Source organism: Scatophagus argus, chromosome 23 (genome assembly GCF_020382885.2).
Source record: "Scatophagus argus isolate fScaArg1 chromosome 23, fScaArg1.pri, whole genome shotgun sequence".
In the NCBI taxonomy this organism is placed as follows: domain Eukaryota; kingdom Metazoa; phylum Chordata; class Actinopteri; family Scatophagidae; genus Scatophagus; species Scatophagus argus.
Window position 1 is genome coordinate 11,989,723 of NC_058515.1, and position 24,207 is coordinate 12,013,929.

General features: G+C 43.9%; 2 protein-coding genes across 5 annotated transcripts in view; one reads left to right on the top strand and one right to left on the bottom strand.

The window, feature by feature from the left end:
* Nucleotides 1-13,180, top strand: part of actn3b (actinin alpha 3b) — a 30,562-nt gene extending 17,382 nt beyond the window's left edge. For both annotated transcript variants that reach the window (XM_046380599.1, XM_046380600.1), the window contains 20 exons: nucleotides 1,274-1,388; nucleotides 2,107-2,226; nucleotides 3,201-3,287; nucleotides 4,453-4,540; nucleotides 4,742-4,820; nucleotides 5,367-5,448; nucleotides 6,160-6,245; nucleotides 6,476-6,568; nucleotides 7,150-7,380; nucleotides 7,854-8,001; nucleotides 8,655-8,805; nucleotides 9,456-9,564; nucleotides 9,670-9,810; nucleotides 9,936-10,118; nucleotides 10,586-10,720; nucleotides 10,829-11,008; nucleotides 11,101-11,247; nucleotides 11,439-11,504; nucleotides 11,700-11,858; nucleotides 12,028-13,180. In XM_046380599.1, coding sequence (XP_046236555.1) covers nucleotides 1,274-1,388; nucleotides 2,107-2,226; nucleotides 3,201-3,287; nucleotides 4,453-4,540; nucleotides 4,742-4,820; nucleotides 5,367-5,448; nucleotides 6,160-6,245; nucleotides 6,476-6,568; nucleotides 7,150-7,380; nucleotides 7,854-8,001; nucleotides 8,655-8,805; nucleotides 9,456-9,564; nucleotides 9,670-9,810; nucleotides 9,936-10,118; nucleotides 10,586-10,720; nucleotides 10,829-11,008; nucleotides 11,101-11,247; nucleotides 11,439-11,504; nucleotides 11,700-11,858; nucleotides 12,028-12,186 — 2,559 coding nt within the window. In that variant the 3' untranslated portion in view covers nucleotides 12,187-13,180. The remainder of the gene's footprint in view (nucleotides 1-1,273; nucleotides 1,389-2,106; nucleotides 2,227-3,200; nucleotides 3,288-4,452; nucleotides 4,541-4,741; nucleotides 4,821-5,366; nucleotides 5,449-6,159; nucleotides 6,246-6,475; nucleotides 6,569-7,149; nucleotides 7,381-7,853; nucleotides 8,002-8,654; nucleotides 8,806-9,455; nucleotides 9,565-9,669; nucleotides 9,811-9,935; nucleotides 10,119-10,585; nucleotides 10,721-10,828; nucleotides 11,009-11,100; nucleotides 11,248-11,438; nucleotides 11,505-11,699; nucleotides 11,859-12,027) is intronic.
* On the bottom strand, nucleotides 7,579-24,181 carry prkd4 (protein kinase D4). Of its 3 annotated transcripts, XM_046380603.1 has the most exons (20): nucleotides 24,006-24,178; nucleotides 23,636-23,802; nucleotides 21,877-22,015; nucleotides 20,788-20,919; nucleotides 20,412-20,566; nucleotides 20,141-20,333; nucleotides 18,357-18,440; nucleotides 17,710-17,860; nucleotides 17,264-17,387; nucleotides 16,653-16,730; nucleotides 16,348-16,561; nucleotides 16,206-16,225; nucleotides 16,012-16,084; nucleotides 15,456-15,562; nucleotides 15,220-15,381; nucleotides 14,795-14,893; nucleotides 14,443-14,710; nucleotides 13,768-13,853; nucleotides 13,373-13,553; nucleotides 7,579-7,953 (listed from the first exon to the last, which is right to left on the bottom strand). In XM_046380603.1, exons 2-19 carry the CDS (start codon nucleotides 23,789-23,791, stop codon nucleotides 13,386-13,388), a joined length of 2,409 nt encoding a protein of 802 aa, XP_046236559.1. In that variant the 5' UTR covers nucleotides 23,792-23,802; nucleotides 24,006-24,178; the 3' UTR covers nucleotides 7,579-7,953; nucleotides 13,373-13,385. The 3 variants fall into 3 exon arrangements, with proteins under 3 accessions (XP_046236559.1, XP_046236557.1, XP_046236558.1); XM_046380601.1 differs by having other exon boundaries at nucleotides 20,141-20,566; nucleotides 24,006-24,181; XM_046380602.1 differs by having other exon boundaries at nucleotides 20,141-20,566; nucleotides 23,636-23,781; nucleotides 24,006-24,021.
* Between the last annotated feature and the right edge of the window lie 26 nt (nucleotides 24,182-24,207).

The following is a 24,207-nucleotide window of genomic DNA, read 5'->3' on the forward strand; positions in this document are numbered from 1 at the left end:
CGCAGCAGCTGTCAAATCAGAGGCTGCAGATTTATCAACATATCTGTCCTGCTGCCTTCACATTCCTGCAGGGAGTTAATGAACTGAGGAAGAGCACATTAAAATATATTCTTCATGGATCTATTCACATATCTGCTAGCTACAGGTGTTGTGATTAAAAGTGTTTATTTACTGCGGCCTTTGCACCAAAATCTCTCTTTGTACTGCTTCCCATCTGCACCATTGACTCTCTGCAGGGCAGCAAAATATCAAAGAGACAAACAAAGTGAATTTCAAGGTCAAGAGTGTTGCTTGCTTATTATTTCAACTTCAGAAGTAAGTTGGCCAGGTAGAGGTGACCTGTGATGTTCAGTGTCTCAGTGCCAGAGTCAGCGTCAAAACAAACATTTTCCATATGTAGTCCAAAAATAAGCAGATGTGATGTTCGAGCTGAGCAGGTAGGCGGATGAAGAGCAGTGTCAGTAATTTGGAGATATTTTAGGATAAGCAGTGATGACAAAAGTAGAGCAGATTGCAAATATATTCTGCTGAATTGTCCAGAGTCCAGCAAGACGTGCAGACCAGCTGGAACCGCACGTCCTACATGCCTGCAGTCTGTCATGCAACAGCAGTGTAATGTGTTTGGGTCTGAATATGAGCCCAACCAGCCCACTCGTGTTGGGACTAGAACATCATCGGTTTAACTGATAGTGAGAACGTACCTGCCAACGTACCAATATGAGAGGTATTGGTACGTTGGCAGGTAGCCAAAAGTAGATACTTGGTCAGAAATAAGGTGGCATCAGTGCCTGGTTTATAGTGATTATTAAACAAGGGAAAATATTGTCAGTTTGCTTGATAAACGGCTTAGACAAAGTCATTAACTTTTGATAAACCAACCAATTTTTCAACTACATCTGTAATACATGAATGTCTCTTGCTGTTGTAATTCTTTAGTGATTTCCACAGACACAGAATGATTTTCTAGTCTTGCTCTAATAAAAATACACGCCCGAAGTCAGTTTGAACTTGTTTCTAGACTGTTGAGTCAACGGTGGCTGTCAAACTAACGTAACGTAGCGTCTCGGTGTGCCTGTGCGCCCCCATCCTCAGCAGTCACGGCAATTAAAGTGGACAGTTTGGGCCTCGCTAAGCAGTTCTGAAAGGGAAACGTCAAGCTGTGTGTGTGTGTGTGTGTGTGTGTGTGTGTGCGTGCAGCAGGTGAAGTTGTTCTTGTCACACAGTCAGATAGGTGACTGAGAGTCTAACCTCCTCTGTCTCCTCTCCCCCTCAGACCTTCACAGCTTGGTGTAACTCCCACTTGAGGAAGGCCGGGACACAGATTGAGAACATTGAAGAGGATTTCAGAAATGGCCTCAAACTTATGCTGCTGCTGGAGGTCATATCAGGTGGATCTCACAATGCAGGACACACACACACACACACGCGCACACACACACACACACATATGCTGTTTATTTACTGAGTTCTTGTGGATGATGTGGAGTATTCATATGATGCTGCTTTGAAACTCTTTAAGATGGGAAAAGATTCGATTTTTAAATGATCATTTTAGATTTAATAACTGTCTGAAAACGAAATAAGACTGAAAATCATTTTTTCATGCCTTTTCATTGCTTTATTCATCCACATCAAGTGTTTTATCCGTAAGTTACTGCACAAACTGTCCACTATAGCACTTATAGGAATGACAGCCAAATTTTCTGGTAGCTTGTGAAGGTAGTTAAGCCCTGATTTGAAAAATAATAAATAATTAATTATTTTTATATTAAAAAAAAAAAAAAAAAATCAGGATGTAACTGAAGATTATTTTCATTATTGATTAATCCTCAGATTATTTTCTGCATCATTTTCTTTTTTTAGCTGATAAAATGTCAGAAAATTGTAGAAAATGTGCTACTTGTGGAAGGTGATGTCTTCACGTTTTGCCTTGTCCCAAGGAGATTCAGATGTGATATAAACCAGAGACAAGCGGCAAAGCTGGAGCCGGTGTCCGACACTTTTGCTTGCAGATTAATTTGAACACTTAACGAATTATTGAAATACTCAACTAATCAACTAATGATTTCAGCTCAAGTACGAATAAATTTTACTCTTGTCTTTCAGGTGAGAGGCTGCCCAAACCTGACAAAGGCAAGATGCGTTTCCACAAGATCGCCAACGTGAACAAAGCCCTGGACTTCATCTGCAGCAAGGGGGTCAAACTGGTGTCTATTGGTGCTGAGGGTGAGAGTCCTGCTTTGACTACCAACATCCACTTCTATTGTTCGCCCTCCCTCTGCTGCCTGTTTCCATCTCTTTTAATTAAAATACCAAGGTCACATAGTATTTGCATTTCTTGGACCTATTTCTGAGCACCAGATGGCTGCTGAAGTTCACAGCGTCAGGAGAATTCAGATGAGTTGGCAGTGACAGGAAAGTAAAGTACAGATCGCCCAACTGGCAGTGAATATGAGGAATTAACTGCAGTACACAAGTGTTTTAATTCATGCTAAAATATTTAAATTTACTCCAAGTGAACACTGAAGATGTACAAAAGCACCTTTTCTGCCTTTTTGTTGATTGAAATTTACATTAGATAACAGAGTTGGAATGATAAAAAGGTGCGGTGGTATCAATGTTATTTAAAACATTTGTTATTGAATAAGGTTAAAGAGAACTACAAGAAAATGGTGATAAATTGAATGAGACTGAAGATGGATACCGTAATGTCAGAACTGAAGAGATAAAAACAGATAGCTGAGTTCCAGGGGAAAACAGCAACAGTATTAACAGTAACTGAACTGGACTATATTTCCATAATATTCCACAGTGATTTTGTCTGTTGACCTCCTAAATCTGCGGGACTCCATGAGGTTAAACTGATTAAACGCTCTGTGCGGTAAAAAACTTTTCACACCGAGAGGTTCCCTCATGCAACATTCACATCACCGCACTTCAAAAGCCGTGCATTAGTTAGTGTTATTAGTCAGTGCTTTTTTATGTGACTTTAACTTTCCTCGCTCTAATTACGCTCAAGGTTCTGTTTGAGATTTCAAGCCGTGTGAAATTCAGTTTGGCTCAACTGCAGTAGCTTCAAAAGACGTGCAGTTAAACTGATGGAGACATGGAAGTTTCAGAGCTTTTAGTCTTTTAGTTTTAGTCTGTTGCCATCATGTGTTTATATATATATGTGTGTGTGTGTGTGTGTGTGTTTACAGAAATTGTCGACGGTAATGTGAAGATGACTCTTGGTATGATCTGGACCATCATTCTGCGCTTCGCCATCCAGGATATCTCTGTGGAAGGTGTGTGTGTGTTTACATGAACTTTTAAAATAAGTATGTTAAAGATCAAAGGTTTTTAATGGTTAAAGAAATAACAGCTTTAGGAGGTGCTGGTAGGTGGGTTTAGTTACTTTGGAAAGCTAAGCTAAGCTAAGCTAACCGGCAACTGGTTGTACATTCATATTTAACAGGAAAGTGATAGTCAGTCTTCTGATCTAATGATCTGGCAATGCTTACTCCCCAAAATATCAAACTTTTAGCTACTGCAATTTAGTATGAGAGCAGCTTTAGCATTTTAATTATGACATAAGACAGTGTCTGACATACACTATTGACTCAGTGTCTGTCATATGAACACAATGCACAGATGCAGTTTTTCTTTGCAGTCACACCAATAAATTGGAACATCATCAGTTTTGTTTGTACAGATCTCACGCTGAATACTTTCTCTGTCTTGAAGTGGCATAAGATGAGTCGAGAAATGCCACACTTGAGGGGCAAGAAGTGCAAACATCACAGAGGACTCAAACACGTTGAATATTATATGCACTTGGCTCATTTACACGAGTCCCAGTGAGAACAGTTGGACAGCAAAGCTCAGCATCCTCGCAGATGTCTCAGATTTTACTGTGCTGTGTGCTTTGTTGCATACCTGCACGCAGTAAATCACATCATGGATTTCCCTGAACTTCATCTTCTGCCTCACGCCATTTCATTAAACATGTTGTCAGGCAGGTCAGCTCACAGTAAATCCTTGTTTATTAAGACCCAGACCTCGTTCACCCTGTCCTTCCTCACGCTGTGACCCTCGCCTTCAAGTCCTCTTCTTTCGCTCTCCTGTTATTGCTCCGACTCTTCAATATCTCCCGCTGTCTTATAGCCTGACTTCCTGTGCCCATCAACCTGTCTAACCTCACATAACGCCGCCTTCTCTCCACTTTCAAGCTTGACTTTTAAGAGTGGAGTTTGTTACCGTAAACAGACAAAGCGATCCACCTGTTTTCCCACTGTGCAGGCTTTCTATGGCGTTTCTGGATGTGATTTATCCGCCTCTCATGTTTCAATCCACCTGTCAGGATTCATTTCTCTGAAAAAGCCACGTATGCCCTGATAATAATGCTTGAACCACATGATGCCTCTCAACTGTGCTGCGGTGCTCACAATCTCCCTCCTTTTCTTTTTCCAGAGACTTCTGCTAAGGAGGGTCTGCTGCTGTGGTGCCAGAGAAAGACTGCCCCCTACAGGAACGTCAACGTGCAGAACTTCCACATCAGGTGGGTGCACAACGGCCGAACTGTCACACTAACTACAACCACCTTTTTGTTTTTCTCAGACTTGATGATTTTTTTTTCCTCTCTTTTCCAAATAATTGTGTTCTCATTTAACATCCTCCTCCTCCTCCTCTGTCTCATCGCTCTTCCCACCTTCATCTGTGGTGTTTCTCCCACTTTTCCATTCCTGTTCTCGTGGCTCAGTTGGAAGGACGGCCTGGCTCTGTGCGCCCTCATCCACAGACACAGACCTGACCTCATTGACTACTCCAAACTGAGAAAGGTGCCCTGTCCTTCCTTCCTGTTGTCGTTTTTCTTTTCTTCCTCTTCTGATTGATTTATTTTCTCTGGTAAATCACAAGATCAATACTCAGCATCACAGTCAGTCCTCTTCAGTCTGTTCATAGATATTTATTTCAGTAGTAATTGAGATTATTTCATTTATTTCAAGTTGCAATCTGTGAAAATGCTCTGTACTGCAGGGTGTCCAGTATGCACAAACATATGTTGCAATGTCAGATGTTTAGTTGATGTGATATGAAATATTTGCTCTCCTACAGCCTGCTACAGTGGCTCATTTTTGCAGTACTAATAAGTAATCAGTCCAGTGTGGGATTTTAAAAGTAGATATCAAAAGCAGAGGAAAGTGTACACATCCTCCTTACAAACTTTTTGACAGGTGCTTGAACAAGAGCAACAGAGGGGGGAAACAAAATGAGATCCAGCACACACTGCTTTATAAAAATGATTAAATTTCAGCGTAAGAATCCTGTTTTTTCTGCTCCTAGTGCAGTCCTACATGTGTCTTACATTAACATCCCCCCCATAGGATGACCCTATTGGAAACCTGAACACGGCCTTCGATGTGGCTGAGAAGTTCCTGGACATCCCCAAGATGCTTGACGCTGAAGGTGAAACTGTGAAACAAAATCCTGAAGCAGCAGTCGCTGTGACAATCCTCTGCAGGATCTTGTGCTGTCTGTGCCGTACACAGTGGCAGATGCTTGAAGGACGAGAGGCCCTTCTCACTTCAAATGCAACCGTCTGCATCAAAAAATGCATTTTAAATCGCTTTAAAAGCATCTGCTGGCGTACTGATGGTTCCGTCCATAAACATGTCTTTGTAGGCAAAAGGACTCATAAACACAAGACTAAATCAAAACACAAGCCATTATTTTGCATTGTTTTCAAATGAGGAACATTTTGAATTGGAAAAGTATAAATAAACAGTTTTAAAAATTTAGTGTAATAAAGCTGCTTTACTAAGTAGTAAATGTGCAACGTGTAACATATGGCAATACGTTAATTTTAAATTTAAATCAAAGACCTCTACTGAAGTTAGCATGCTAACCGGGGGCTACTTGTTCTGCCTTGTAATACCACCTTGCACCACTGGAGGCGCTAGAGTGATGACCCCCTGGGAGATGTACACGAGCGGCTAGTTTCACAAGCTCTCAGCGGAGGACTGTTACTGCTGCTGCTTCTGGTATTTTTGGAGCTGCCTTCGAACTCTGGCAGTATTTTAAACGTTGCCGCTTTAAGGTGACACTGAAATGAGACATCACTACTGTTCACTTAATTTGTTATAGTGTTTTAAAGTTAATGTTTTTCCCCATCCTCAGATATTGTGAACACACCCAAACCTGATGAGAAGGCCATCATGACCTACGTGTCCTGCTTCTACCACGCCTTCGCCGGTGCTGAACAGGTCAGGTGATATTTAATTGCGTTGCAGTCATATATTTTATACTTTAACATTTTCACAGGCCCTAGCTGCTTTGTGTATAACAGTGAATGTGGACATGTTATCACTTTTTAATTGATTAAGGCAGCTTATACATAAACACACCAACAACATGATAAAACGGCAGTCCGAATGAATAAATGCGACCCATACGAAATGCAGTAAATGTTCATCACTTGTTACTCTTCCCTCAGGCCGAGACGGCCGCCAACCGAATCTGCAAGGTGTTGGCCGTCAACCAGGAGAACGAGAAACTGATGGAGGAGTACGAGAAGCTGGCCAGCGAGGTGAGAAACCGCTGCAGTCAAATACTCCCACATTCATTCTGTCCTGCACATCCTCCTCTGCATCCGCACTTCACTCTTCCAGCAATTTACACCCGCTGCTTTTCTCTAAACTTTGTGATTCTCCCACTGACTTTACATGACGCAGCTCTGAATCAATGATATGGTGGTTCGTCAAAGAAACTTTTAAAAACTAGCTGACGGCGATGTACATTTACAGAACGCAGAAATGATGACGATATAGAGGAGTACTGCAGATGTAAACTGCACAAAAGGCACTTTTACTTGTTCAACACTTTTCCATAACGAGGCAAATCAATTTGCTTTATCCTAAAATCCTGCATAAAACACCAAACAGGTGTTGCAGAAGTGTGGTAGCCTCTGATTATTTTTATTATTTACTGAGATTTTTCTTTTTTTTTTTTTAAATAAAATAAAATGTCAAAATAACTGTGGCCAATGGTCATCACAAGTTTCCACATTTTGTCTTTATCTCAAAACTGACTGCTTATTGTGGATCTGCAAAAACACTTAAACAGAGTAATACATCTTAATAAATCTTCCCGTTTCCCATCTTTGTGTAGCTGCTGGAGTGGATCCGCCGCACCATCCCCTGGCTGGAGAACCGCGCCGCTGAGCAGACCATGCGCGCCATGCAGCAGAAGCTGGAGGATTTCCGTGATTACCGCCGCATCCACAAGCCGCCCCGCGTGCAGGAGAAGTGCCAGCTGGAGATCAACTTCAACACCCTGCAGACCAAGCTGAGGCTCAGCAACAGGCCTGCCTTCATGCCGTCCGAGGGCAAGATGGTGTCGGTGAGCAGGACGGGTTTTTAAACTTGGTGTATTATCATTGTTCAGCATCGTTGTAGACATTCACGCACTGACATCAGAGGATAACACCCGCCCCTCACCCCAGTGCTGTATTCCATGTCCAGCAGCTTGTAAAGTCCTTTCAACAGCCCCCGTTTTGTGAATAATCAAAGAGCCTTTCTCTTAACTAGAGACACAAAGTCCTCACCAAACTACAGAAATTTAATTTAACAAAAGTGAAAAGGTGCAAAAGTGTTACCCGAAGGAATGAAAAACTTGCATAGAACATTTTACAGACAATTAGAGCCGGATTTAAAATGTAAATAGTAGCTGCAGTTCATCTAATAATGGAGAACTAATTTAAAACTTCTCAGAAATTTACATGTAGATTAAAATGTTCAGAGGCGCACATTTCATTATTCACATCCTGAACACTCAGTTCCCTCAAACGAGCTCTTGTTCTCTCTCTCCGCCAGGATATTGCCAACGCCTGGAAGGGTCTGGAACAGGTGGAGAAGGGCTACGAGGAGTGGCTCCTGACTGAGATCCGCCGCCTGGAGAGACTCGATCACCTGGCTGAGAAGTTCAAGCAAAAGTGCACCATGCATGAGACCTGGACTGCAGGTAGGGACGACACAAAGGCACACCGGGATCATTCTGTGTGCAGTTTGAATCGGCCTTGTGGTTTCCTCCCAGACAGCCAGAGGGACTCGAAAGTAGAACGTGCAGGCAAATGGCGTTTTATTTGTCCCTCAAATGGTTAATAAGGGATAAAAATGTAATAAAAAAGTTTGTTGTTAAGGAAACAGATTATAGCTTAATATGTTCTAGTGGCTCAGAGGCTTTTGCAGTAAACTGAATCTTAAATTAAATATTTTAATTTCAATCAAAATTCGTCATTTTTGCCATAAAGAACAAATATTTAGTTAGAATAAAGTAATAGAGCAATAAAACAATATAGTACGTACATTCTCGGTATATGTGCACTGAAGGTTTCAAGTTTTCACATCACATTTTTTTAAGTTGCACATGCAAGTGTGAAGTCAAAACTATGTCCTCACTTTACACTGTCTAATAATGAAAGAATGCCATAGAATAATCATTAAAAACTAGAAAGATCACGTAGTAAATGAAGTAATAACATTATACAGAGCAGTAAAACTACGGCAGAGCGAAGACAAAAGATCAGAGGACAGACGGAAGTGAGAGCTGTATAAATGTAGAAGATCAGGATGTGAAATGTTTCCACCCTGGCTCGAGCTGCCCCTGTGTTTCAGGTAAGGAGGACCTGCTGTCTCAGAAGGACTACGAGTCCGCCTCTCTGATGGAGATCAGAGCCCTGATGAGGAAGCACGAGGCATTCGAGAGCGACCTTGCCGCTCACCAGGACAGAGTGGAGCAGATCGCCGCCATTGCTCAGGAGCTGAAGTAAGACGCCAGGGCGGAGGGAGGGAGGCTGCGAGCTACATCATCTTTTGTTTTTGTTCAGCCCTTGGGTGGAGTTCAGTTTCATGTGGTAGACAGAAGTGTGTGACGAGGAGGAGGAACGAGGAGTAAGATCAGAGATTTTGTTAGACTGAGGAGGGGAAAGTGAGTGAAGTGTTTCATGACTCTTAATGGCTGTGATATATGAATACAGTGAGGAACAAAAGATGCAACAGATGAGTGGAAGGCATTTTAATGAGGAATAGAAAGATGAAAGGATGTTCATGAAAGAGCAGAAACCTCTGATCTCACTACATCCTTATTCCTCACCACTCCTCTGGGCTTTTTTTGCCCCTACAGTTTTGAGATGATCTCTTTGATGCTATATACTGTATAATATGAGCTGAAAATGTATGCACACCACCCATAATTTACCATACATTACTTCAAAAGCAGAGAATTAAATACTCAAAAGCGACATGTTCTCGGATGACCCCTCAAAGTATAGAATACCCCTCAGATAGAATAAAACTTGCGAGTGGATTCCTGATATTTGAGAAAAGTGTGGGTAAAACATAGGGAATAGTTTAGAGAGGCTTTGTCTGTCCCCACAGGACAGCCTTATAGATAACTAATGATGCCGTCTCCTCCAGTGAGCTGGACTACCACGACGCTGCCACAGTCAATGCCCGCTGCCAGGGCATCTGTGACCAGTGGGACAACCTGGGCACCCTCACCCAGAAGAGGAGGGACGCACTGGAGGTGAAGCACGCTGAAACCCCCCAACATACCGACAGTGTGGTAGTTGAGCTTACAGGAGCAAAAGTGTTCTTAATTTTGGTAATTAACCCTCTCTGTGTTTTACAGCGTGTGGAGAAGCTGTGGGAGACCATTGACCAGCTGTACCTGGAGTTTGCCAAGAGGGCGGCGCCCTTCAACAACTGGATGGACGGAGCCATGGAGGACCTGCAGGACATGTTCATCGTCCACAGCATTGAGGAGATCCAGGTACAGCTAGGCGCACTCAGACACTTCACATGTTTAATGTTGTTGTAATGTGTCAGTATGTTTGTCTTATTTGAAATCGGGCCTCAAAGTTTGTTCCCCCCCCCCCCCCCACTGTTCTCCTTCAGAGTCTGATCACCGCTCATGACCAGTTCAAGGCCACTCTGCCCGAGGCCGACAAAGAGCGCATGGCCACTTTGGGCATCCACAACGAGATCCTGAAGATCGCCCAGACCTACGGCATCAAGCTGTCCGGAGTCAACCCTTACACCAGCCTCACCCCCCAGGACATCAGCACTAAGTGGGACACGGTGAGTCAGATCAAACACACTCGGCAAATACCGGATTGATAACGGATCAAACAAAAGCAGGATCACCTCCTGCATCTTCTTTTATTCCTGGTTTGTGCAGGATGATTTGTAAACAGGAAATGCTGACCTAACTCTCGCACTGTGTGCTGCTTTGGGTCATCTGGCTAATAATAAGTATAGTACATACATAGTGACATGTCAGAAATAGTAAAGTACATTAGTTTTAGAGTGACACTGAGTACTGCAAGCAAAAATAACAGCAGAACACAGTTTGTCAGATGTGTCATTGAAGACTGCACAGAGAAAACAGATTTGTTTCTGCGAATAACTGAATCTGTACTGGAACAACTGGACTCAATTTACAATCATCACTAAGTCTCTTGGCTTCTTTCTTAACCAAAGAAAAAGTTGCTTTTGCTTTCAAGGTGCTCTTGTTGACTGTGGACATTTAATTTATCCACCTGCAGGTGAAGCACTTTGTTCCCCTCAGAGACCAAATGCTTCAGGAGGAGGTGGCCAGACAACAGGCCAACGAGAGACTGAGGCGCCAGTTTGCTGCCCAGGCCAACATCATCGGACCCTGGATTCAAACCAAGATGGAGGTACAGAGTTACAAACGCTACGCTGGAAAACACAGCCTGCTCTATATAGACATACAGCTGCTATATAAGAGCAACAAAGATTTGAATGACAAGTTGTGTTTCCTGCAGGAGATCAGCCATGTGTCTGTGGACATCGCCGGCTCCCTGGAGGAACAGATGAACAGCCTGAAGCAGTACGAGCAGAACATCATCAACTACAAATCCAACATCGACAAGCTGGAGGGAGACCACCAGCTCAGCCAGGAGTCCCTCATCTTTGACAACAAGCACACCAACTACACCATGGAGGTACAGTGGACTTCACTGCAGCTGCGGCACTGGGCCGAGCCTTCACCTCTCGTTTCTCTTTGACACTAAGTTTGTGTTCTCCACCTCTGCAGCACATCCGCGTGGGCTGGGAGCAGCTGCTCACCACCATCGCCAGAACCATCAACGAGGTGGAGAACCAGATCCTGACCCGCGACGCCAAGGGCATCAGCCAGGAACAGCTCAACGAGTTCAGGGCCTCCTTCAACCACTTCGACAGGGTGAGGCGTTCACTGACCTTAAAGAGTCTCTTAAGTGTGTCAGGCAGAGATCTGGATTATTCAGCAATGCTGTAATTGCGGTTGATTTAGCTTATGTTTAAAACGACACAAATGCATTATGAACTTCAGCTAAGACTTGCTATGGTAGACTGTTTGTTCTAATAAGTAACAGCTTTGTTCGTCCATCGCAGAAGAGAAACGGCATGATGGACCCAGACGACTTCCGTGCCTGCCTCATCTCCATGGGTTACGATCTGGTAAGTACATTTTCAGGAGAAGACGACCCCAATACAGAGTGAAACTTGATATTAGCTTCATTCAGTTTAAAAGGTTAATAGGTGACAGTAGCAACAGTTCAGCACTTAACCTCAGTTCGCTAATAAGAGTGATGCAGATTTAAAGAGCGAGTCCATTATGAAGTGATGTTAATAACATCCTTTTTTGGCCGACAGGGTGAGGTGGAGTTTGCTCGCATCATGACCCTGGTGGACCCCAACAACACGGGCGTGGTCACCTTCCAGGCCTTCATTGACTTCATGACTCGCGAGACAGCTGAGACCGACACCGCAGAACAGGTCATGGCCTCCTTCAAGATTCTGGCCTCAGACAAGGTAAGCAAACACTAACACAGGAGTCAGGAGTAAGTGCTACGCTATGGAAGCAGTGACAACAGAGAGGCTGAACAAACGGAGGGTCTGTCAGGGATTAAAATTCAACTGCTTTTCCTGCTGTGGGACATGACAGATCTTCCGTAAAACACTCCCTCTCTCCCTCCCACAGAACTACATCACAGTGGAGGAGCTGCGCAGGGAGCTGCCACCCGAGCAGGCCGAGTACTGCATCACCCGCATGACCAGGTACATCGGAGCAGACTCTCCTCCTGGTGCCCTGGACTACATCTCCTTCTCCAGCGCCCTCTATGGAGAGAGCGACTTATAAACCGCTCCTCCTTCCCTTCTCCCCAACTCCTCCCGTCCCAAAAACACCGCCCAGAGAAGGCGAGAGTAGAAGGCTTTGCTCGGATCTTTAAAGCTACGTTTGGACTGATCATAATGTGCCAGGTATTGCAATGAAGTTATGTAAGCAGCTTACATATGAACATACCTGCCTTTAGGAGATGTTACACAGAAGGATGTAATGAGGGAGATAAAACTCTGAGCAAAGCCTCCTGCCCTCCCCCTCTCTCAGAAGACATTTTTGTAGAAGGGTAATTAATGAAGAAAACATAAAATGCTGGTTGGTCAACTGGCTTGGTTGATTGCGTCTTTGTGCACATGCATGCTATGTTGAACTTTAGAAATGCTGTCTTTCAGTCCCTGATCCTACTTAAACTTACAAAAACAAAACACTATCATGAAGAACAGAGCCAGCCAGGTGCTACTATGTTAGAAACCACAGCACTGTGAAACCTGATGTCCATGAAGGAAAACTAACCTGAAGATCTTAAAGCCTTAAGCTCAGGAAGAAACGGAGGAGACGCAGGAGCACAAAAACACTGAAGCACTGAGGGTAAATTTAGAAAAAGAGAGGCCACGGCTGGACTTGAGAACGAAGATGGAAAGACAAATTGTTATGGCCAGTGAGAAGGATCCCACACACCGCTCTCCGTTCAGCAGAGGGGTGTCGAGCAGCGAGAGACGACAGGGCTTCAGGAAGGTTGTGGACAAAATAAGATGCTGTACGTGGGACCATAGCAGGCCTATGTTAGTGAGGAAGCAAATAGGGTTCTGGTCCCATTGACAGGTCGGCTATGATAATCAGTGTGAACTGGCTCCCTGTGCGTGATGATATTTTTAAATTCCATCTGTGCTCCTGCGTTCCCCTCCTCCTCCATTCAATCTGTCTATCATCACTAATGCCACAAAAACTCACTTTAGCAGTTAAATTTCAAAAACTACAACTTGGAATAAAAACTGAAAATTATATTATTAAACAGCAGTTGTTGTGTGTGTTTTTTTGTTTTTTTTGGGTTTTTTTTAATTACCTTAGTATTATTCAAAAAACCTGCTGCAGTTTTTGGTCTCCAGCATAAAAGTAGGACTAACTGTACTGTGTTTTAATGGTCAAAGACAAGGCCTCATCTCTTCAGTTTTATCCGAGCCGCACAGACTACAAACTGTCTTACCTTCATACTGAGGTCACATGTCGGGGTTGCCGTCGTCAGGACTCCAGCACAGGTGGGATGAGATGTCCAAGCCTCTCTCCTGGGCGTAGCGCATCCAGAGCTGCTCATCCCCCTCGTGTGTCAGATACCTGCAGCCCATCCTCTGCTCGAACTCCCTGAGGTCGCACCACAGCTGGAAGTCCTGCGGGGGCGACGTTGAAAAGGGAGCTGATGTGATTGACATGTACAGGAATGGCTGTCTGTATGTAAAATAATATATTCTAGCCTACTGCAGCATCTCTAGATTCTATTTAAATGGGAACAAGATACTGAACACTTAAGTCTATCGGTGTGATTCACATTTTGTATAACGATAAAATTAAGTAAATGCTATCAACACGCATAATGTGTCTGACCTGCAGCCAGGGGTGTCCGAGCGCTTTGCCCACACTGTATCTCCGTCTAACCGACACCTGCAGAAGGTTGTTGATGAGACTCACAGCTGGAGAGAAAGACAGAGATGGGGAACAGAGAATTTACTCAGATCGTCTTTATAGTGATCCTCTGGAGTCACCCAGTGGCCAACAGGAGAATAATCTGCTGGGTATGAAGGCTGAACCTCCTGAGAGCCCCCATAAGCTCACATGTTCAAACCCACAGAATGTCATGTTTAATGTAAAGATCAGTCATTTAACCTTAAAGCAAAATGGATGTTGAGGGGTTTCAAAATAAAACGTGTTACAGCGACCCCTTTCATGAATAAAACTTGAGCATAAGTACAATAGTTCATAATAGATTTAGTTGCCATTATTCGGGTGAAAGATGCATTTCTTTTACAAGCTAGTGAAGCTGCCGGCAGGTCACATCTTTCACTCTCCTTGATGATGCGTTCAAGGACACTGTGACATTTGAAATCTCATAATTGACTGCCTTGCATTAAAAGCTTTGTATTAAAGTCACACCCAGAAAGAAAGCGTTGATGAATCATTATATAAACTTACTTCTTGCAATAATAGGTTTGATGAAGGACAAAAAATCCCACATATCAGAGCGTACTTGAATGCACCAACAGAAGAAGAAGCCATCCTTACCCTCGAGTGAGATGGAGGCCCAGGGTTGTCGTGGGTACATGAAGGCAGCGTTGGTGATCTGTTGCTTGATGTCCTCCTCCTCGTTGAAGGGGAACGTGCCGCTCAGGCTCACGTACGTGATGACGCCCACGGACCACATGTCCAGGGAGCGGTTGTAGCCACTGCTGCTGATCACCTCGGGCGCCAGGTAGGCAGGTGTACCCACGACCGAGCGACGGAAAGACTTCTCGCCGATGATGCGGGCAAAGCCGAAGTCGCACAGCTTCACCTGCAGCACGAACACAGTGCACGTTTCAATGTGACTGACGCTGCCAATGAAACACATCATTATCAAACTATCACAAAATCCCACCTGGGGGAAAGGGTCTGCAGAGGCCAGCAGCACGTTCTCAGGTTTCAGGTCACAGTGAGCGATATGTTTTAAGTGCAGGTACCGCAGAGCCTCAAGGATCTGCAACACACACGCAAAATACATATTGTTAAAGTATGATATTTTTTAATATTTGAGTTTTATTTATTCTGGAGGCCACGGAAAAAATGAGTTTATGAGATGTGATCAGTCCAACCAAAGCGTGACGTTCTGTTCTCAGATTGTTTGAATAATTTTTTGGTTTCTCAAAGTTCAAAATCTCCAGTATTCTGCACTTTTGATTTATCTTTTGACCACTGTGTGGGGTCCTGCTCCGTAGGCTCGGGAACCCTCTCATAAAACCTAATAAAATCATAAACCTGATGTAAAGAAATCCAGCGCGTTGAATGAAGGAAAAGGGAGCTTACCTGTGTGACCAGGAACCGAGTGTTGCGTTCAGGGAGTCGGCCCATCTCACTGGACAGGATCATCTCCAGCATGTCTCCATGAAGTTTCTCCATGACGACAAAGATGTGCTCCACCGTCTCGAACATCCCCTCCAACAGGACCACGCCACAGTGGGACAGGTTCTGGACAACACACACATGTTAGACGTGACAAAATAATCGTATAACGCACACAGAGCAAAAAAACAAGTCAGTACCTGTAAGATTGCCACTTCGTTCCTCAGCTGTCTCTCTTGTTTGGTGGGGAAACGCGTCTTGTCGATGACTTTGATGGCGACTGGCCGACCCGACTTCCTGTGAGTGCCTGAAGAGCGAGAATAATGATCGCTTTGATGACCAGCCAGCACCACTGGGGTTAAAAGTTCCAACAGTTGCATCTTAATTTGAAGCCTGTGATTTCCTGTGTTTTTTGCTTTAATACAGTTACAGCTAGAGGTTCACAGATATTTTGGTAATTGTTTATTTTGCAGGAACCTTGTCACCGGCTCCAAGTTAAATCAGCAACTGAACTGCTAATTAATCAATATCAATTAACTGCCTCCCAGAGATTCTGCTGGTCAGAGCACAATAAGGTCAGCTGCAAACAAATGTCTGCCGGGTAGCAAACAATCCAATGCACATTTATTGTTTACATGTTGTTAAAATAAGGAAACTTTTGTAGAAATCAGAGGTTTCAAACAAAAACTTTTTATTTTTCCAGGAAACTTTTTCTGTAAATTACTGGCAAATGAGGGACCCATAAACTCTGCTCACCTTTGTACACCACTCCAAACTGTCCTGAGCCCAAAATCTCATCTGTGAAGATCTGATACACCAAGCTGATGTCCTGAAACACACACACACACACACACACCGACAGTGCAGAACACACCACAGACATGTGACAAACATTCGTGAGACGTTCACTGTGCGGGTAATAAATTCAGCAGCGTGGAGCTGATCCTTACCGCTCTGTGTGAGTCTTCATCTGCAATCAGAACAGGACACATTCATTCATCAGATCATCATCACAAAGATCCTCATCCCATCTGACTAATCAGGAACCCTGACGTTAAGTTTTAAATGTTGAAACTGTGGTTCCCGGCTCACCCTGGTTCTCCTCGCCGTACCCGCTGCTGCTCTGGACGGGCATGAGGGCCTGACGGATGGCGCTCTCCCAGGCCGGCCCGTTCACGCCGGCCTCCACGCAGTACACCAGCGAGGCCGTCACAACCTCGAAGGAGTGGGGGCTGTTGTCTGGCAACAAGGGCACGGAGAGCTGGGCGGGGCCTCGCACCTGCAGCACCTCTGAGAGCGCGATCTCCTGCAGGACAGGCGACGAGAGGTGCACAAAACCACCATAAATATAATAAAATCAGCACATCAGTCCACAGAAGCGCTTCATGAATTCTAACCTTGTAGTACTTGATGCTGCTCTCGTTCTGGTACAGAGTGATGCTCTTCCAGTCCAAGATCCAGTAATGACGTTTCCTCTGAGAAAACAAATGACAGAAATAGTGCCGGTTAGCTGCTGGCTTGTTTTCACTTTCACTTCACTCCACATTAAGTTGTGCAGTGAGAGCTTAACGTCTTCTGCAGCACTTTTGGCAGCTCACAATCACACAAAGATGTAAAATTAACAGGACAGACAGGCTGGGCAAGTGGTACTTGTACTGCATTTGAGTTTTTCTTTCGTGTTATACAACTTTATATTTCTATTTCAATACATCTCACAGGCAAGTGTTGAACTTTTTACTCCACTAAATTTGTCCGACAGCTTCACTTACCTCTCAGATTACAATTTTTCATCCTTCCAGCTTTTGAACGCAGGACATTTACTTGTAGTGGATTAATGTCACAGTATGCCATTTGTATTTTTACTGCAGTAAAGGATCTGAATGCTTCTTCTACTCGATATTAAGCAAACTAAAAGCTGGTGAGAAAGCGCTTTATACCACATCTTTTTGGACCGTGCAAAGTAAGTGATTACGGAGCTGAGCTGCTTTGAGGCACATTTTAATCTCACCAGTGTGTCAGAGCTGGTGTGATGCAGCAGCCATCCCTCTCTCAGCACTGCGCCGGCTCTCTTCTTGGTGTGATGCACCGACTGGACGAGCCTCATCAGAGGGATGTTGCTGCTGAAGCACGGACTGAGGGACGGGGGCAGAGGACAACAGGACACGAAAAACAAGAGACACTGAAAGTCACTCATGGAGCAGTTGTGTCCTGTGAAAGCATCTTTAAATGCCTCTAGGTGGCAGTGTGGCCCAAACCTCCCTGTCTGTAGCAGAGTTTTTAAATGCGGATAAATTCAGTGATAAATGACAGGAAAGATGAGTGTGTTTTAGAGCTAAAACATGTGTGTGTGTGTGTAGATGGTGCCTGACGACAGCTGTGAGTCAAACTTCTGACATCATCAGGACATTGTGCCACCTCTTAAATGGGACGACCTGAATAAATTAAAGCGCTGACCTCATTGGCTCTCGCGGTTGCTTGGCGTCAGTCACAGCGTCTCCCTCAGTGGACATCTCATCGTCGGAGCTTTCTAGTGTTGTCACACTGGTGAACTGTGAATCACTGTAGTCCACGTTTGGATGGAGGCCGGGAAAAACGTCTGTGGCTTCTGGGAAAGGCACATCAAATGCTAACAATATAAAGACCTCCACAGAAAAGATGTCAGACAACAGATTTATTGTTAATTCTGTTACCTAAAGAGAGGAAAAATGCCAAAGGGAGGCCTTGAAATTGCTAGATTTGTCTGACCAACAAATAAAAACCTGAATGTTCTCGACTTCAATTACCTGATCAAAATTATTCCTGACTGTTCAGTTAGTGCTAAACACAAAGTGCAGCTGAATTGATTGGCCAGTTTTTCCACTTTCAATGTGATGAAGTCGCTGGAGGCAAACTCACTGTAATTTAACAAACATCATCTGGGCAACAGAAAAAAACAAAAACATTTTGAATGTCATCAGGCTTTGGTCACATTTTCCTGAATCCTCATTTCTACTCGGGCAAATGCAGTGTAAAAAAATAAATAAATACTCCTGGAGATGGAGGGTGAATCAGCTTTTACTCATCACAGTTTCATAGGAGCATCATCTGACACTGGTGCTCACCTTCCCCGTTGACGCTTCTCTTCTCCCCTGGACAGTCTCTGGGGACCAGCAGCTGACAGCGCCGATGGCAGTTAAACCTGCAGTCTGACAAAATGGACGGGGATGACAGGAAGGAGGAGGATGAAGGACGAGGAAGAACGAGAAAACTGAGTTTTAAAATGTGATTTAAAGTTCTTTTTCCCAGCAACAGATCAACAAAGACAAGGTGCTGCATCTAAAAATGGCTCCAGGGGAGGAATATATTTCAATATATTACATGACTCATCGCTGCCAAACGACAGCTGAAAAATAAGGCCCGAAGAAAACATTTATCCTTTAAATACCTTAATCTCAAAGTGAAAGTTAACTCGCGACCATGGAAACCATTTAACGCCGGGACTTTATGAGCGCTTCCAACCTCATGGCAGGTGATTTACGTGTCGTAATACGTAACACGTCACGCATCATCTCTACGACAAAACCCACGTGCGGGGGAAGGCCGCGACGTGCAGGTGAAAGCTCCGAAAAAAGCACATAAGACGAGGGGCTAATTTCAGTAATTTCGTTTAAACTTTAAACAGTCGGCTACTTTAAATCTGCTCTTAATCTATAAGGTTGAACGCAGTCCAGAAAAATGTTGTGTGTGAGAACCAATCACATTCAGTAACATCTTGGACACGACCGTTAACAGGCGTTAGCATCACTGACGTTTTTTATTCTTTTAATAAAACAACGACATTTTAGAGCAAATGATGTTAAAGTGTAATTTTCAGTGTCTAAACTTAAAACCTCTGAGTGGCTTCACGGAGGAGCTAATTACCGACACGCTGGCCGTAGCGCCGCCTGGCAGCGTTTGGTGAAATAACAGACTCAGACTTCTGCTTCTTGTCTTTGACTAAACATTAATTTCTCACCGTTTATGTCATTCGACGTGTTAGATGAAAGAACCCATTCCGCTGTCCATATATTTGCCAAACATTTCACGAAAACGACAACGATGCCGTCGCGCTTTAAAAATTGTTTGTGCTCCTCCGCCAAACAACACACCTGTGCTGATTGAAGTTCCCGTCGAAAAGTGAGCCGAAGCACAAAGGTGACCCCTACTGGACAAATGCGTTGTCCAACATCCACTTAACTCTACAAATGGCTCCTACATGGACATTACTAAAATATTATTAATAAATAATATAAATATTTAGTTTAATCACAGACTAGTATTTCTGGTGTTCAGGTTGGCTAATCATTTCACGCCTAATAATAAATAAAATAACAAACAGCTTAATTCATCTATGAAGAGGACCTTAATTTTGTTTTCTTAAAGAAAATATGGCATATTATTTGCCAATATATGACAGAGTTTTTAACAAAGCGTGATGATGCAATAAATAAAGCTAACTAAAACCAATGTTCTGAGAAAAACAGATCCATCAGTGTGATAAGACCTAGCTAAAATAACATTTTAAGGAAGAATGGAAAATTAAAAAATGAAAATTTTATTTGAATTGCACTTTTGATTTTTAGTCCCCTCTGCAGAAATCCCTCCACCTCTGGAGGGCGAAGGATACGCTAAACTAACCGGTTGCTAGCATATAACATATAACATAACATATTAGCATATAAACATGAAAAAGGTACCAAACGTCTCACCTAACTCTTTAAAAAGCAAATAAGCACACTCCCCATAACGTTGAACTATTCACCTAAAAAATCTGATTTCTGAAATTATATTTAGGTTGTAGCTTGTATATGAAACACACTCTATTTAACAGCACACATTTTTATTGTTTTGTTTTGAACCCTCTCACCTGAGCACTGCAGCCCCTGTCTGAAGAGCCCTTTGAGCAGCCGGTGGCAGTATTGGCACATGGTGGGTTTGGTGTAGCTGTGGATGTGGAAGGTGTGAGGGACCTGAGCTCTGCCGTCACCGTGACCGATTCCCAGCCAGATGGGAGGCTCAGCCCAAGACGGAGGCCTGGACGAGGGCTTGAACATGCTGATCTGATGATGGATGGATGATGAGAGTTGGTTTTTCTGATTTTCTGAGTTGAGTGTGGAAAAACGTAACATGTTCCTCACCTCTTCCAGGCTGCCTCCTGCCTGATTGGACAGGGAGTGTGTACGGGGTCGTTGGGGAGGAAACAGGGAGAGGCTCGTGTTAACCTGACGGCGTGCTCGACTGCAGTCGTTGCGCAAATGGAAAGCACAACGTTTATGGAAGTCTAATCCACAACCTGAGGAGAGGGAGAGGAGACTTTTACTTGTTGGTATTTCTGAGAGGCAGGGAAGCTTCATGTTCTCTTTTCCTATCCAAATAAAACTGCAAATTTTACACCAGATGCTGGTAAATAAAACAACAAATGTACTTTTTTTTATTAACCCAACATTTTCTCACACTGTGAAAAGGTCTAATAGTTCTCAGGTATCAGCGCATGAAGCGACGCTGACGCTTCACCTTCACATTTTAATCCCTGTCGAACGAGACCCCACAGCATTTCTCCACAGTGGTGACAGAAGGTAGGAGTCCGGTATGACTGGACCGCCAAAGAGTGTGGACGGATCCTCATCTCAGTCACTGATGCTGATCCTGAGTCAGATTAGAATAAAGAAATGATGTACAGTGTGATTACACAGTGCTCACGTCTGTCCTGTGCTGGAGGATCATAAAAACAATACGACAAATCTCATCTGTTTTGCGTGTTTGCTGGTCCACTTTCACATGACTGTTTTTAAACGTCGCATCCCTGTTGCTTTTGTAATTTATCGCTTGCAAGAGGCTCTTTACAGTCCGACAATCTGGCACAAATATCTTGAAATCCATTTGCGTTTAAAACAGCTCATCTTGCACTAAAAGATAATGTTGTGTGCAATCGCTGGTACGTCAGAGTGAATCAGCCGCAGCAACAGTTTCAGGGTTAAATGTGAGTGAGAATCCAACATGAACGACTATCAATTGTTAGGTGATGTGTTCACTGCAGATCCGAAACATATTTTTTGACAAAAACTACTTCCTGCTATTTCATTTAAAGATAACAGCAGTGCAAGATGTTCAACACACCTGCTACCAACAGACTCTAAACTGAACTGACGTTCAAGTGCCTTAATTTGAAGTAAAGCTTTCAAAGATTGCTGGTCTTTGTAGTAAATTTGTATTTCATGGCCAAGAACTCAGTCAGAACGTTAAGTAAGAAGGTTAACCTGCCAGAGTCGGCGTCACGGTGAGATTTAGCAGCTTCGTCATGCTTGCCAGCATAAAGAATTTCTGACTCTGCACCTCACAGATAACGTGACAGGCTGTGTTGACCTGAGAAATGCGTGAAACTGTAACAACGCACTAAAGGCCCGAGCAGCACTCGGAATACTAAAAACAAGCATTTATGTCACAGCCGCAGTGACAAAGTGATGACTCGTAGCTACTAAAGCCCAGATTGGGTACGTCTCATCTCATCTGTGAGCCAAGCAGCAAACAGAAAACCGAAAGATAATCCGCAGAAAATCAGTGTATGTTTCCGCGCTCCGAGCTCTCGACCCCTCGACCCCTGACCTGCGATGATGACCTCGATGAGGTCTCCATGCTGCAGCTCGTCGCGGTCCGTCAGGCGGTGCAGCAGCTGCTCGGAGGCGGCCTGATGTCTGAACAGCAGGATTTTCTCCCCGACGCCGATCACGCTGCAGTCTGGAGCCTGAACACACACACACACCATCAGAGACAAGCTAAATTTAAAGATTCCTGAGGTGCTGCTGCAATGCATTACATCACCTCCGCCCATTACATCCTTTAATCCTTTCCTCTACACATCACAGACTCTCTAATGACAAAATGAAAAGATTTACTCAGTAACTTTTTTCCTCAGGTACTCAGGTGCTGGCTTCATTAAAGTGTTCTGTCTTTATTTATTCGATTTCATCTGGAGACAAACCTGTACAGGAAAATATTCAGCCTTAAGGCAGCAGGCCTGGAGAATCCAAACACTAATTACGAGGTTTGAATCCTGGCACAAGAAGCGAAGGTTTCTTCACCTGATGTAATGAAGGTAAACAGGAAATACACACAGGCTCCAAACCAAATCAAGTCAGAGAATCTGGGTTTTCTCCTAGCTGTCACACACGACAAGTGAATGCAGTTAAATGTGACGCACACACACACACACACACAGTAGGACAAAGACACGTTCTTCAGACAATGCTAACCTGCTGCCTGGAAACCTGAGAAAAGATGAAGAAACTCTGGTGTAAGTGAAGCAGACTACGAGCGTGCATGCATGCGTGTGCGTGCGTGCGTGTGTGTGTGTGTCACATTTCAGTGCATTCACTTGTCCACAAACCTGACAGCATGAGGCTGTGGTTGGAAACTTTGCTGTGCTCTTGTCGACCACACAGCCTCTGTAACTGAGGCGGCACGAAGACCCGACCAGCTGACTCTGAGACCAACACCTGCAATTCATCTTCATTTAACCTCAACTACAGTTTCAGTGCACCATTTAACATGCATCTAAATTAAACTGATCTTTTTAATAACCTTACTCTCTTCTCTTAATTCTAAGACATATAACATGAAATTCGGTGCTAGAAGGTCACGAACAGGATGGTGTCTGATCGCTTTTTTTTTTTTTAGCCTCCTTTAACCTTACAATGAATGAGACGTGTTGCAAACGGGATACACTGCAGCCAAAAAACCGCAACAGCATTCTTCAAACTCTGCATCGGACAACGATGCATGTGAAGAGCCACGCTTTACACTTAACCTACACAGTCCTCCATCACGCACACAGTGACCTTTTGTTAGTTTTGAGAGGCTCAAAGCATCAACTGAATATTTTCCAGGTGGGACCGTGTTAAGGGTGAGAGCAGATTCTCATTCAAAGCTCTCTGCAAATTTACAAGCACTGAATGTTGCTGCCCACTTGTCAGCTATGAGGGCTTTACAACAGTGAGAAAAGGTGAACATAAATGCTCCTTTACTGTCAAACTCCACCCATCCTGTGCTTCAAGGAGATTAAAATAGACACGATTTCAACAGAACTCATTCAGTTCAGTTAAAGGCACAAGATGGCAAATTTGGTCTTAGACTTAACAATTTTTCTCTCCAAAAACCCTACACTCCCATGATGCAACTCGACAGCATCTTTCATTAGACCTTCCCTGCCTCCTAAATTCAAATTTCCATCAGACCCCTCAGCTCCAGTTTGCAGATCTAAAGAACAGAGGACAACTGGGCAGCACTTCCTGTGACCAGTAAACAGAACTTCATGAGGAAATTCAAATTCGAAATGCCCCTTTAATGCCCCTGAGTATTGGATTACCTTGCGCTCTATGATCTCCATGGCCAGCCTCTTGGCATGGCGGTAGCTCAGGTTTCCAGGAGGGACCCGAACCTCCTCCCTGAACAGGCCGAGCTGGAACTGGACCAGAGCCGGCCCCGCGTGACTGGTGGGACTGGAGGGAGCCACTGCGAACATGGAGGAAGATCCTGTGGCAAGACGGGATAAGTTTGACAGACTATCTTATATCTATCTTATATGAGGTACAGCTTTTAGTGTTTTTATACAGCATTAGCATCAGGATGTCACCAGTCTTCATAAAGACTCACATGTGAACAATTTTTCTGAATTTCCTGTTAGCAAAGCAAAAACACCGAAGCAACATCAAGATACTGAATGTAAGCAGCCTTACTTTCTAATCCCGGTTCATTCAAGCTCCGATCCTTCACATCCACACTGAGACAGGTGATGAGTCTTTGACTGTCTGCAGTGTCGATTGTCAGCGTGAACTCTGGTGAGACTGGTTTCCTTTTTGTGGGGTCTTGCTGAGACAGGAAGTCACAGGGCGAGACTCACCTCTGTGAGCAATGCAGCGTAAAGTTAACACCTCCAGC

Coding starts and splice junctions, on each gene's coding strand:
- prkd4 (XM_046380601.1), bottom strand. CDS start 23,791: ATGTTCGCAGTGGCTCCCTCCAGTCCCACCAGTCACGCGGGGCCGGCT. Junction 17,388..17,709: donor CAACCGCGAGAGCCAATGAG/GTCAGCGCTTTA, acceptor CCCGTCCCTCAG/TCCGTGCTTCAGCAGCAACA. Junction 15,563..16,011: donor GTTTGGAGTGGTGTACAAAG/GTGAGCAGAGTT, acceptor CTCGCTCTTCAG/GCACTCACAGGAAGTCGGGT.